Source organism: Labrus mixtus, chromosome 19 (assembly GCF_963584025.1).
Source record: "Labrus mixtus chromosome 19, fLabMix1.1, whole genome shotgun sequence".
Lineage (NCBI taxonomy): Eukaryota > Metazoa > Chordata > Actinopteri > Labriformes > Labridae > Labrus > Labrus mixtus.
Genome location: NC_083630.1, coordinates 13,326,925 through 13,340,123, shown reverse-complemented (window position 1 = coordinate 13,340,123; position 13,199 = coordinate 13,326,925). Strand labels below are relative to the sequence as shown.

The following is a 13,199-nucleotide window of genomic DNA, read 5'->3' as shown; positions in this document are numbered from 1 at the left end:
GTTTATTTTTCCAATGTTAAATATTGCATATCGCTTACTTAGGAGCGTTACAGTACGAGATAAATCCTGAATGAATCAGCCACCCCCGCGGTTACACAAATGGTTCGGTCCTGGTTTTGCTTCCTCGGAGGATGGAACAGTTGTAACTTTGATTCAGAGCAAACACCGACGTTTTCTACCTGGCTGTCTGCACACAGCGTTTTTGCATGCTTGATACATACTGATTCATGTGCTTTTATTCGTGAATAATGCACGTTACAGCAGGCACTACATCGCAATGGGGATTCATATTCCTCGTATCTAACACACCTGGCCATTAAAACTGATGCTGATTTTGATCACTGGCTCTTGTAGGCTCAGTTTATAACTTTTATAACTTATTCAATTTTTTTGAGGGGAGATTTTTTGTAGAGTTTAATTATGGATTCAATTATGAACAGTAGAGTGGAACAGTTTGTTCCAGGGATCACTTACTTAGATATACTTCACATGACAGCAGATGATGGATGGTCATGGCCAAGGGGTCCAACATCTGAAATGTACCACCAACACGAACTCCAGAGGGAACATGAGTGGCACAGGGCTAAAAAAAAACAAAAAAAAAAACAAATGAATGGTGGATCTTTAGTGGTTTGATGTGTACCCTTGACCACTAGATGGGGCCACTACCTCGCTTTTTCCTTGTGTCACTGGAGACCGCTTAAAGGACACGAGATTTGGATTGGTCCTGTTTTTGCACTCCCATGCAGTGTGACAAGAAAAAATATCTGAAATAATAACAGTCATGACCATTGTTTAGGAAATAAATATTAGAGATAGAGCATCAAATATACTTTCTGTCTTAATTTAGTATTTTGTCTTATGTATCTTTATTGTATTTGTAAATATGTTTGATAGTTGTTTAAAACTGTTAATTGTGCTGCTGCCTGACTTGGTCAGGACACCCTTGAAAGAGATTTTAAACAACGAGTTTTTGGGGGGGTTAAATAAAGGTTTTAAAAAAAACAGAATAAATAAAACTATTTAAAAACTACACAATTCTTACAAGAGACAAGAGAGTGGACTGAGTTCGATTTAGGGAGAGAGAGAGAGGAATGAGGAGGACCAAAGCCTCAGAACATCGGATTATTTAAATAGAAGACTCAAATCATTTTAAAGCCCATTAAAAAATGATTGGCAAGAAGTATTTTCTCTATATTATTTATTTCCTTGTAGATATTGCAGCTTGGAAAATGTTTTAGTTTTCTCCATTTAGTGTTGTCCAATTGATGTAATATGTACCGTTAAATATAAGGACACTTGTTTCTCTGAATTAAGCTTCAAACCTCATTATTTACACCAACAGTGAGTGTCACTGTTTTAAAATGTGTATGCATACAATTAATTGAAGATTTTCACCCACTACAGGAAAAAAAAAACATCCAAACAAAGGTTGAATAAAAGTGAATCTTTGCTTTTATTATTGATTATGAAAATGAACAGGCACCTATTACATGGAGCTTGCACATCCCAGAACAAAATTTTGAATATAAATAACACACCCTCATTAGTGTTGATCACTCACAACAACCTGCAAGCTAAGAGTTCAAACCACATTGAAAAAGGAAAAGAAAAATCTAGGAACAAAAAAAAAAAGTCACATCCAAACCCTTGTAACATATTCCCTTGCATGTGTTTCAAATCTCTACCGAGCCACTGAGTGAAAGCTTCTCGTTTCCACCCAAAATGCTGTTGTGACTGCATTTACACAATCATTTCAATTCTACCGTCTTTTTCTCCTAGTACAGTGACAGCAGACTAGACCGTTACAAGCTATTAAAAAAAAAAAATCATTGGTTAAATAGATGTCTTTAAGTTATCAATATAGTTTTTGAGATAGCGGTGTGCTGTGGTAATCTCCTCTACAGTATAGAGTATCATCACATTCACTCATGTTCATTCAAGAAATTCACCTAGACCCTGGAAAAAGCAAAACGCAATACAAACAAACCAAGATGGAAAATTCAAGTATCTCTGACTGGATGGCGATAAAACATTTGTTTAGGAATGGAGCGATTACAGTGTGAAATAAAAAATGACAACAAGCCACAAAGCCTCTGGAGGTGAGCTCTGTTAAAATCCATCCAATAAACCAGAACCTAACTTATGGAAAGACTCAAAAGTTGTCACAATGTCTGATGCCAATAAGAAAAAGTAGGGTTTAAAATCGCATGCACCCCCACTGTAAAACTACGTAACCTTTTTTTTTCTATTTTTAACCAGCAGTGGTGTTTGTCGCCGTCTGTACACGTCGTAATTAGCAAAAGATGCAGCCTAACATCCAATGAAATAAAGCACTCCTATTATCATTCTGCTATAAAGTCAATGCATCCTCTGCTAATTTCTTTCACATCATCCAACAATTCAAGACTTATGTACAATAGTTTCAGACATGTTATAATGTTATAACATAACAGTCTCTTTTGGTGAAAATATAGTTAAATTCAAAATATCTGATAGGTATCTTTTTAGAGGTGAGCTCTATATTGAAAAAAGTACCTGAGCCAAAACTCTGACCAGGGGGAATACCGAAAGCCTCATCTTTACCACTCCAGTAAAGACACTTCTTTTAGTCATTCATTACCGTTTCTCAAGAACAAAAATTGTAATTCAAAAATAAGAAATAAATACAAAAAACATACTGACCCACCAAAACAGACCCCCCCCCTTTCAATATCAGTATGAGCTAGTTGAAAAACAGTACAAAAAAACCAAACAACTCAAGACATTAAAATCAAACGTTTCAGAAGATTAAAGCATGAAATTTAAAAATTGAACTAGCATACAAATAAAATAAAAATGGGTTGTGCGACGACGTTCTCATAACGGACATTCGTAAAAATTAAAGAGAGGCCGCAGCACATCTTTAAAGCTGGACTTGTGAACGCTGCACAAGTTCAGCCCCTTTTTCTACGAGGTGATGTACTCAACTGAAAAACATCTGTTGTCACGTCTGGTTTATTCCCATTGGTACCGACATTCTCGCCAACAGAAGCAGGAAGTGCAGCCAGGACTCGAGTTGGAAGGTGAACAAGACTGTTGTGTTTTTCTCTTGATACAGTGTTGCAAACTAAAACCCCTCAAACCTGATATATAAGTGGAGGACTGCTTACAGAACAACTGCAAGTTGGGAATATCATACTACTAGTGCCTTGTTTTTAAACTAGATACTTTCACAGTGCATATAATTGAAAAAACAAACAGATGAAGCATTTTCTTGGGGTTATGATGGTCAGATCCTTTCCGGAAAAACAATCAGATTTGGATTTCTCTTCGTAGGCCCAAGCATGCATCCATCACTTCTTATTGCACAACACAAGGACCTTTAAATGCACCCACACATAAACGTAATAATCTTAAAACAGGAAGTATAATTATCTCACCACAAATCCACCTCGCCTGCATCGCTGCATTGACTACCTCTTTGACCAAAAATAACAATCCATCTCGGGTGCATCTTTATGTTCCACTACTGTCGCTCTTTATATGTTACAACCGCCTAAAACATGCATCCAACCGTCCGCGGGGGGAGGGGGGGGGGGGTTGGCCGGGGGGGGAATGCAGTCAAGAGCCTCCAGCGCATGGTGTCCATTGTTCCAGTCAAACGTCAGAGTTCAAAGACTGAATGATTAAAAAGTGCTTTACGAAGGTCAGTAGGACTTCTTTCTTCTACGATTATTATAAAGTTTGTACATTAGCATGTATCATCTGCGAAAGGAAAAACAGATATTAATACAGTTACATCGACTTTAGAGTTACAAGCAATAGCTCGTCTTTCCTCCCAACTAAATAAAGAAAGATAGAAAAATGAAACATGAGGTTTGAAATACTCACCATGATACCACCATTTTGTCTTCTTTGGATTTTTGTTACACGTTCTTACATAAAAGGAGTTATCAGGCGGCCGTCTCTGCAGAAAACAACATTCAGATGAACATTAAATAAGCATTGTATTTGTAGTGTACACTGCATTTTGCATGAGTGCAGGTTTCCTACCTTTTCTTTGCAGCTGGACAACATGCTGATAATGCTAAGACAAACTGATTGCACTGAGAGGGCTGGTGACCAGTCTTCCGTTAGAATAGATAGACAGATGTGACCGTTACTATACACATGAGGGTGGACAGGTATATTCTCTCCTGTGAACATTACCTGCAAGAAAAATTACCATATGTTATTCACTTTAGTGCAATCATAATACATCTACCAGGTGATGAGTATTTGATCCCAAAAAGGAGATTTGTGAACCAAATTGAGGCCCTGTTCTCTTAAACTCAGGCGAGTGATGGTCAGGGGGGAAAATTCAGGAGGAAAAATAGATTTTTTTTTTTTTTTTTACTGTATTGGCACAGGTTAAGCTCTGTGGTAATATGAGGCTCTGGGATTAGGACAGAGAGGCCTAGGTGGGGTGAGAGAGGGGAAGAGAGAATGGGAGACTAAGAGAGGAGACATGTTTAATAAAAAAAGAAGCCGTGGTCTATAAAAAGCATCGACGGATAGCAGTCGTTAAAAGGGTGCAGGAGTCGGAGCTGAACATGAAGATACAGAAAGTGTGATGATGAGAGGAGAGGAACTCAGGATTGAAGTGGTGAGGTTGAGAGAAAGGGTGAGTAAAGAGGGTGATGAAGGGTAACAATGGGTTGAGGCAGCGTGGCACCAGACAGGGCCTCACAGGAGAGTGCAGAGCCTACATCACTGAGCTGACAGGATGAGTGTTACAGATAGGCGCACAAGTAGAGCTGGCACTACAATGAAAACATCAAGACAATCTGAAAGCTCCTCGCTTACAGAAAGTTGAAATATTTACTCAAACCTCTGATACACTTTAAAATCTGGGGTGATGGCAAGGAGCAAAGAGACAGTTTTGAAACCTGAACAGCCCACAATCACCAGGACTCTATGTGGACCAAAGCCGCCACTGATGTACTGAATACAATACAAACTCAACTGAGAGTCAGGATGAAATATGGAAGAAAAACAAGGTGAAAAAACATCCTTAATGATAATAACAAATAACATTTGCAAAAAATAAATACATGACCTATATGATATAAAAACATAAACTTTATGTTATCAACCTGGTATGACTAGGCCTACCAGTGTGCCTCACTGTTGGTCTCACACACACACACACACACACACACACACACAGTTTGTTCGTTTTATAATAACGGTGAAAACTTTCACAATACAGCAGGGCAATCCAACCACCTCCCCACAATTTGGTTACTGTCCCTTTAAACTGCTCTATGGACCACAGAGGTGTCTTTTATTCAGTCTGGTGTGTCTGTAATACGATAAATATTCCTAAGATAATGGGTATCCTACAAATATACATCATTTTGGTGTCACTCCCAGGGATATCAGCTGCGGGCCATATACATTTTGTGACTTATTTTGGCTATCAGCAATTAATTATTGCTCTGTCAAACCTGTATCTGTTTCTTATGGCGGACACACAGTCTAATAAGAAACACATCTATCACATCCTGCCAGTTGTTGTGTGGGACCTCTGCTGTTAAATGCCTACTGATGCTGTTGTTTAGTATGTGCAGCTGGTTGTACCCAATGTGATTTGGTAATGCTAAGACGTTGGCTTTGATAGTTTCCATATGCTACGTAAATCTCCTGCAGAGGTACTTTAGCTGCTGTCAAAACAGTTGTGTGGTGTGCGTGTGTGTGTGAGCTTTGTGTAATCTATCAGCAGCAACAAGTGATGAAAGATATTTGTATTTAAATTTTATTAGATTTATAAAGGACTCTGGATGACTTGTTTTTTTTCCATTGTTATTGAAATCTAGAAACATTAGTATGCAGGTGTAGGAGATATTTATAGCTATTAATAGACTAAATATTCTGTGTGGTTCTTGAACCCTCAGTGTTTTTCTAATGTGGCCAACTTAAATAGATTTGCATAGTTGGAAGACCAATATACAATCTATCAACACAAAACATTTGTGAACTATATGTTACAATCAAAGCTCCTCAGATTACCTATAATGCACTGCAACAGTTAACTCTGGGGTCCAACACAGGGCTGCTTTAACAGCCCGCCCTTCCTATTTGAGAGCGTAGTAGCTTAGATTATCTAATTTTCTCTACACCGACTCACTCTCTATTTATAGACGGCCAAGCTCCTGATGAGTGAAACAAGAATGTTGAGTTAAACTAATCCCCTCAAACGTGGCTTGAGCGGATGCTCTGTGCTGCTGTCTCTGTCAGTGATTCCTGGCTCCAATGTTTCTGAGGCCAGATTCATTCCAGCAACAACTGCAGAGCTGCTGTGTTTCATGTTATTATTGCAGACACCCAGACAGTAGATACAAAGGATTATTTATTATTTGAAAATGAAATTTGAAATGGGCACTTCTGTACCATGCACCTGAAGGACTACTTTCTTCATCACGTTTTAACTTTGAGAAAGGATTTGTGACACTCTATGGAAACTGCTCCCACCCCTCTAACATTTTTTTTCTAAACTTAATTACTTACTTAATTGTCAGTCCTTTGGAGAATGACAACTAGAATACAATTCAACAATTCTACAATTCACTTAGAAAACTTCCTCTTACCTGAGGTGAATCAAAAGGATATCGACTACTAAATTTGAATAGCAGCTGAAATTTCTCTCCTTCATACAGTGTGCCGGGTGCTCCCTCCATGTCTACAATCCACCTGAAATGAAATGCACAAGATTAAATGATGTCAAACAAAAAGAGGATACAATCCTAACGTGCTTCACTCAACACTTAACCAAAAGACAGGTGGTGTCAAACAATTTAAAAAATAATAACTTCAGTTCAGATTGAAACAGTTCAGGTGCCCAATCATGACCTCACTGTGTGTGAGAGGCTACTCAGCTTTCTGAGCCACTGCTTTTCATTTAATACCCTGTTCCAAGTACACTAAAGTCTTTTTTTCCCAGGAACAAATAAAACAGGACTTTAAGCAGTTTAAAAAATAATACAGAACGTGAGAAGGATCATCACGTTTCAATGTTTTTATTTACTACACTATGTTTCAACCTTAACCTTTTGCAAACATATTCAAAGGAAATTAAGCAAGTAATACAACAAATATTCAAGATCACTGATAACTCACAATATCAGGAGAGACATTTGAAACCTTAAATTTGCTAATTCCACAACAGGCGTTTGTTTTTATAGCCATACTGGAAGGTGCCACAACTCTAGAGATGTCAAAATCGGTCTGTATGTTCTTCTAACATTTCTCAACAACTTCATGACGGATTGGTATTTCATACTGGACAGACATTCATGGTGCCAGGATGAGTTATCCTGGTGGCTTTGGTTATCCTCTCTGAATCATTGTATCAATTTAAAAATGTCACTTTATGACAAACTCCCTGCAAAACTGATGGCATGGGCATGAGCCTCAGCTTTACTCTGTGTTAACTGCAAATTGAAAATGTGTGCATCAAGTTATGCATGTAAATGCTTCCCAAGACACAAAACAAAAAGGTGCACCGATTGACCCACTGACGACCCAAATCAGCCGATTTTTAGCCTGTTCGCTGTCATCTGTGACCGGCCGGTCAAACATTAATGCAACAGCCATACACACGCACAAGCCAATATGTTTGCAGTGTAAGCAATGACCCACAAAGACCAACTCACATTTGCTCCTCTTGCCCGAATGTAACTCCTTATTTGGTTACATTGGGACAGCTAAATGATAAAACCTCAGCGTGTGAGTGCTTTATTAAGAAGTTTGACCTTTGCACTTCACTTTGCAGGAATTATTATGGATTAAATCTGATATTTTTACAGATGCAGAACATGATATCAGTCTTTGCAACCACAAAAACCGTTCACCAAGGCAGTGGGAAAGAGGCAGACAAGTAAAAGACTGAAAGCTATAGCTTAATGAAATAGTCAATGATTATAGTTATTTGTTGGCTAATACACAATTCCTTCAGGGGTCAGGGAGAATGCAGCTGAATAGAGTGATGCGGTGAACTTCTCTGCTTCTATGATTTGATTTCATCTTTAGCCCTTACCATGGCTGCATACTTTTAGTCTTAATATCTAATGATTACCAAAGCTCTGTATGTTCCAGTATCTCTGTTCTGCAGCACATTAGTTGGTAACAAGTACAACATGACTTGCATGGAGCACATCTCATGATCGCTACTAAAAAGAGAATCCTAAAGTGTGTAAGTTGCCAATGCTGCTGTAAGAGTTTGATTAAAAGCTGTAATTCTGATTCATTCCATTGACTGTCAACAGCCAGCTGGGTTATGACAGTGGTTTAGAAATAATGTGATACTCTTATTGATCTAGTGGACAAATCTATTTTCGCCTCAGTGGCCTTGCTACAGAACTGTGCTGACTGAGCTGCGAGGGATTCAGTGTCTTGCTGAAAATGATAGACGATTGTAAGCGCAGAGGCTTGATGCTTGAGTTGAAGGACAGCCTGTCAATTCAGTGTACAGTACCTCCATGGTCATAAAACAGGTTCGATGTTGCTTCACTGGTAAAATGGCCATTGCTTTCTCACAGTAGAAACCTCAGAGGAGAAGAAAAGGGAGCACTGATGGCAGCATCACAATCTCTGGCCTAATTTCTTCCACAAAGGACACTAAAGAGACTTGTGGCTGTTGTTCGGATATATAGCCTTGTGTCTCCTTCAAATCTAGCCTTAGGCATATAATCATTTAGGGCAGCTACAAGGTCAGTGCTGTTTGAAGCTGCCCCCTCGGAAAGTCCAGCGGTCAGAGCATCTAAAAGGAGCTTCGTATTTCTCCCAGGCAGAGCAGCTTAGAGAGAGGCAGCCTCACTGTATACGAGTTACACCTGATGCAACCCACGCCTAACACAGCCAAGGACTCTGAGGACATAATGCTCAGCTTGCTCAAATTCCCTACAGCCTGGTGATTATATGATCAGGCCAACAAACATTACACAGAGCCATTTTGAGAAATGCTGCGATAAAAATATTGGGAATAAGTCTGATACAGCTTGAAATGCGCAAGGTACGAGAACGGCTAGTACATCAGTAATACACACTGATCCAATACTATAGTGTGCAGTGTCGTGCTAGCAAAGAATTCCATGTAACTTTGAGCTAAACTGGAAAAAAATGTATTTCATGTATAAACTCGATGCTTCTCTGATTCTTCAGCAGAAAACAAATTGTCTGTAGCAGCTGTGAGCCCCACTGCTGTGAATGTTAGCTTAGCTTGATTCGAGATGCACCACTTGTTTTTAGAATAGGCTTCTTACAGTGTTCATTGGCCACAACTTTTGACATTGGAGCAGAAGCGGTCTCCTCCTCTCAAAAACAAGCTAATCAGGTGCAGAATTCAGTTTCAAAGTAAATATCTGCGTTTTACTGAAGAGCAAAGAGTCTGTCAATAAAACAGTACCTATGCAGGATTGATGTTTGATATAGGATATGTTCATTTGATCTATTTAATGAGTACTATGAAGTTATTTTTATTTAACTATGATGCTGCAGGATAGGAATGTAGTCGATATCTGCAGATTTTATAATCAGGTATCCGTTTAAGGAAGAAGAAAACTGGTATCTGATCAGTGCTTTAAAGCAACAGTTTCCTTGTTTGCAAGGATTTACCCATTTCAGCATCAAGCTCAACTGCATCACACAGATGACTGATGGATAGATCTCAATCGAATGAGCAGAACTAAAAGACAATGTGTACCAAAACAAAGAACACCTTATCACTTTGACACGCACATCATTGTTACGATTGTTTTCTAAAAAGGGATACGCTTAGTTTGTACTTAAGGCAGGAACAGAGTATCTGTATCTTACTCCACTGGGACGTGTGGTTAAACAAGCAAATCCCTACCACTGGCAGTCATTATGACACTAAACTACTTCATCAGACCTCTAAAATCAGAGCTGAAAAAAAAAGGCACACCCATAAATACCATGTCAAACCTGGGATGCACTGAACTCGGCAGCTAGATAAACAGGTTTCAGAGTCATGAAGAAACAAAACATTGATCTTGCATTGTTACATAATGTTCTTAAATCAACCAGAGTGCACTGTGAGGCTGCATAACACCTCTTTAACAGTGTCAAGTAATTATTCTGGGAGACAATTTAACAAATGCAACCAGGTAGTAACTGTTAACGTCAGAGTTGCGAGCCTGCAGTAGAATGATGTCCATAAAGTTATCTCTAATCCATTCATAGGACCACACCTCATATCTTCCTTTCTGCTTACCAGACACAATTTGGCTAACTCAGTCAGTCAACATAATTACTGGCTTTTAAGGGAACAGCAAGAAACCTGGACGGAAAGGTCAGCTAAGTAGCCTCTCTCTTTCCTGCTACCCTAGCCCAACGCCTGAATGCCAACTTCTAAATATTTTATGAGGATGAATAGCGACACTGTGCATTAGAGACACTCCAGTGACGGGCCAAATCTGCCAGTCTCCCGAATTCTTCCACACCAGCCACAGCTTAGGCTACAAGAGCTGTGTCTTAAACCCACTTTCTACTACAATTCAAACAATTTGCTTCACTGCATGTGTGTGTCCAGGCATAGAGATTAACATGACATTGTACAAAGCAACACACAATTTATGGTTCAGTCACTGCCACTAGTCACTGGCAACAGGTAAAGGTGATTTCTTTGTTGCCATGCTAAAACAGATGAATTAAAATGTAAAATAAATACTTACTGTGTAATGGTGTTCTGTACACTTTTCTCATTAAGCGTCATTCCTGGGGGTGGATCATTTTGCAGGGCTAATAATTCCTTTTGTAGCCTTTTCTGTTGGAGACAACCGCACAATGACAACAAATAATAAGCGGAGGCAAACAAAATGAATTCAACTTTAATGTGAAACCTGCTTTTTTTTTTCATTGCTTCCAATACCGCACTGCTGGAAAAATGCTATTTGATTCGTTTAGTGACGTCACGATTATAGAGCTAAATGTAGTTATGGTTCAACTCCACCCTGACTGATGTGACTCGTTCAGCATGAAGGAACCAATTTATGAACATTGAAGCGATAAGGAACAATCACAGCACGTCAACATATATTATTTAATATAGTCACGGTATGTTAGGTAAGGAAAATGTCACAGCCCATGCACCTGTTCAACCGAAGAGGAAACTGGAACTAGTCAATCTGCGCACTGTCTCGTTAGCTAGCTTACGTCAACCAAATAGCAGTAAGCACTCGTTTAAAAATATCGCAATGAATTTCCACTCGTAACAATAACAGTCCTTGAGGCATCATCCACTGGCTGCTGCGAAAATACTACCTCGCCACTCAATATCTCAAACCTATAAGCAGGAAGCAGGTTTTTTGGGTGCTGTGGGTGATGATGGGCTAGTTGTGTTGCTAGCACACACCAAGCGCTTGGTCTTTGCTGATAAATGACATCGCTTTTACCCTAATGTCATGGCTACTTCGAACAAATACATGTTCCTGAATAAAGTAGGCAATAAACAAGCAGATAGTACAACACTAAAGGTCAGTTACATTGTAAATATTCGACCGTAGGCGATTGTATTCTTACCTGCATGGACGCCATGATGGAAACCCCCCTGCATCAGAGTGGAGGACTGTACGTCACGGAGTCACGTGAGACGACTTGTTTTGACAGAAGACAAACAATCCACTGATGTGCACCGTCAGAGCAAGGACTCCGCTCAATGCTCACTCTTTTTTAGTCGTTTTCGGACTATTTAGCATTTTTTATTACTGAATATAATTGAAAGGGAATGCGTTCAAACCAACTGAGGTCAAACAGGACGCGAGGAGGGGTCAATGACCTCTGCTCAGGGAGCGATGACCTGCTTCACATCCCTGACACCTAAACACCAAACATAACATTTATTTTCGTTCCTACTTGTCTTATTGCTTTTAGTAATAAGTGTAACTTAGAAAAAGTTGAACCCTTGTTCAAGTAGTTAAAAATAACTTCTTCTGCTCCTAGCGAGGCGATGTATTCTGTTTCAGTGGATTCAGGAGAAGCCTCCATCAGTCACGCAGTGGTACAGAGAAACATTTAAGGTTTTTCCTATGGAACGCCTCAGTGCTAAATTAAAGGGCAATAACAACCTATTTTATAATATTTGGCAACTCTTCATAGATTATCTTCCCACTGATCTGGTTGGCTTATTGCAGAAAGGGTGCCCACACTTTATCTTCAAAAATACGTCATAGTCATGTTTTTCCCTTTGACGTGTAATTTAGGTAGATAATATTGTATCTGATATATGTTATTACGACCCATGTATGTTATTATTTTTATTTTTATTATTTTTTAAATATATATATATATTTATTTTTATTCAGTAATTTGGCTATGTCTGCGCTGTCTTGTTCTGTGTTTGTTATGTTAAAAAATGAATAAAATATATATTAAAAATAATAATAAAAAATCTCACTATGCAGTAATACTCGTAATTTTTATCCATTCATTTCACTTTCCATTTATTAATTGTCTCAGTAAAAATTCCAAGAAGAAAAATCTAATTTATTTCCCTATAGAAAATAAGAAGCTTCTTTATCTAGATCAAAGAAGCTAGGGTATAGCATACTAGAAAACACATTTGTATTTTACCGATGTTTCCTGGCTGTTATTTTATTTTACTATCAGAGATCAAACACATCCTCTACTGGGTAATTATTATTATGATGACATAATGGCCATCTGTATAAAAAGCCTTTTACACAGACATCATCCCAGTTAAGTCCAACAACTAATGTGCAACATAAATTGTGTATTTAAGTGTAGGCCTATATTAAATCTCTGCACACTGTTCTTTGAGGCGTTCCAGATAGCAAGCTAGAATTTGAGATAGTATTAAAGAATGATGTAGGGCTGAACGATATTGGAAAAAACTGCCACTGTGATATCCTTTCTGCCTATTGAGATATGAAAAATACAAGAAGTTATATACCAAATAAATCAATGACTATGGGCTTAAAAGAGGACATATTATACCCCTTTATCACCTTCTCAAACAGTCCCTTGTGGTCTAAATGAAACAACTGTGCTGTGCTTTGGTCAAAATATAACAAGAATCAAGCACCAGAGGAGGTTTGTGATCCTGTATTAACCTGGGGGGGTATTCACAATGCCTCGTAAGTACTAAAAGTTGCTCCAAGTGACAAAATTCTTAGAATCTTAGAATCAGGACATTTCAA

At 38.6% G+C, this 13,199-nt stretch overlaps 1 protein-coding gene across 1 annotated transcript; it reads right to left on the bottom strand.

Moving 5' to 3' along the window:
* Window positions 1-1,432: 1,432 nt before the first annotated feature.
* On the bottom strand, window positions 1,433-11,687 carry ube2wb (ubiquitin conjugating enzyme E2 Wb). Its single transcript, XM_061064146.1, has 6 exons — window positions 11,563-11,687; window positions 10,716-10,807; window positions 6,612-6,714; window positions 4,036-4,191; window positions 3,874-3,949; window positions 1,433-3,747 (listed from the first exon to the last, which is right to left on the bottom strand). Exons 1-6 carry the CDS (start codon window positions 11,575-11,577, stop codon window positions 3,734-3,736), a joined length of 456 nt encoding a protein of 151 aa, XP_060920129.1. The 5' UTR covers window positions 11,578-11,687; the 3' UTR covers window positions 1,433-3,733.
* Window positions 11,688-13,199: the final 1,512 nt, after the last annotated feature.

Bases quoted from the DNA above. Each gene is read 5' to 3' on its own strand.
- ube2wb (XM_061064146.1), bottom strand. The intron at 6,715-10,715 runs GTAAGTATTTAT...ATTTCATTTCAG, and splicing joins GTACAGAACACCATTACACA to GTGGATTGTAGACATGGAGG. The intron at 3,950-4,035 runs GTAGGAAACCTG...TGTTTTCTGCAG, and splicing joins TGTCCAGCTGCAAAGAAAAG to AGACGGCCGCCTGATAACTC.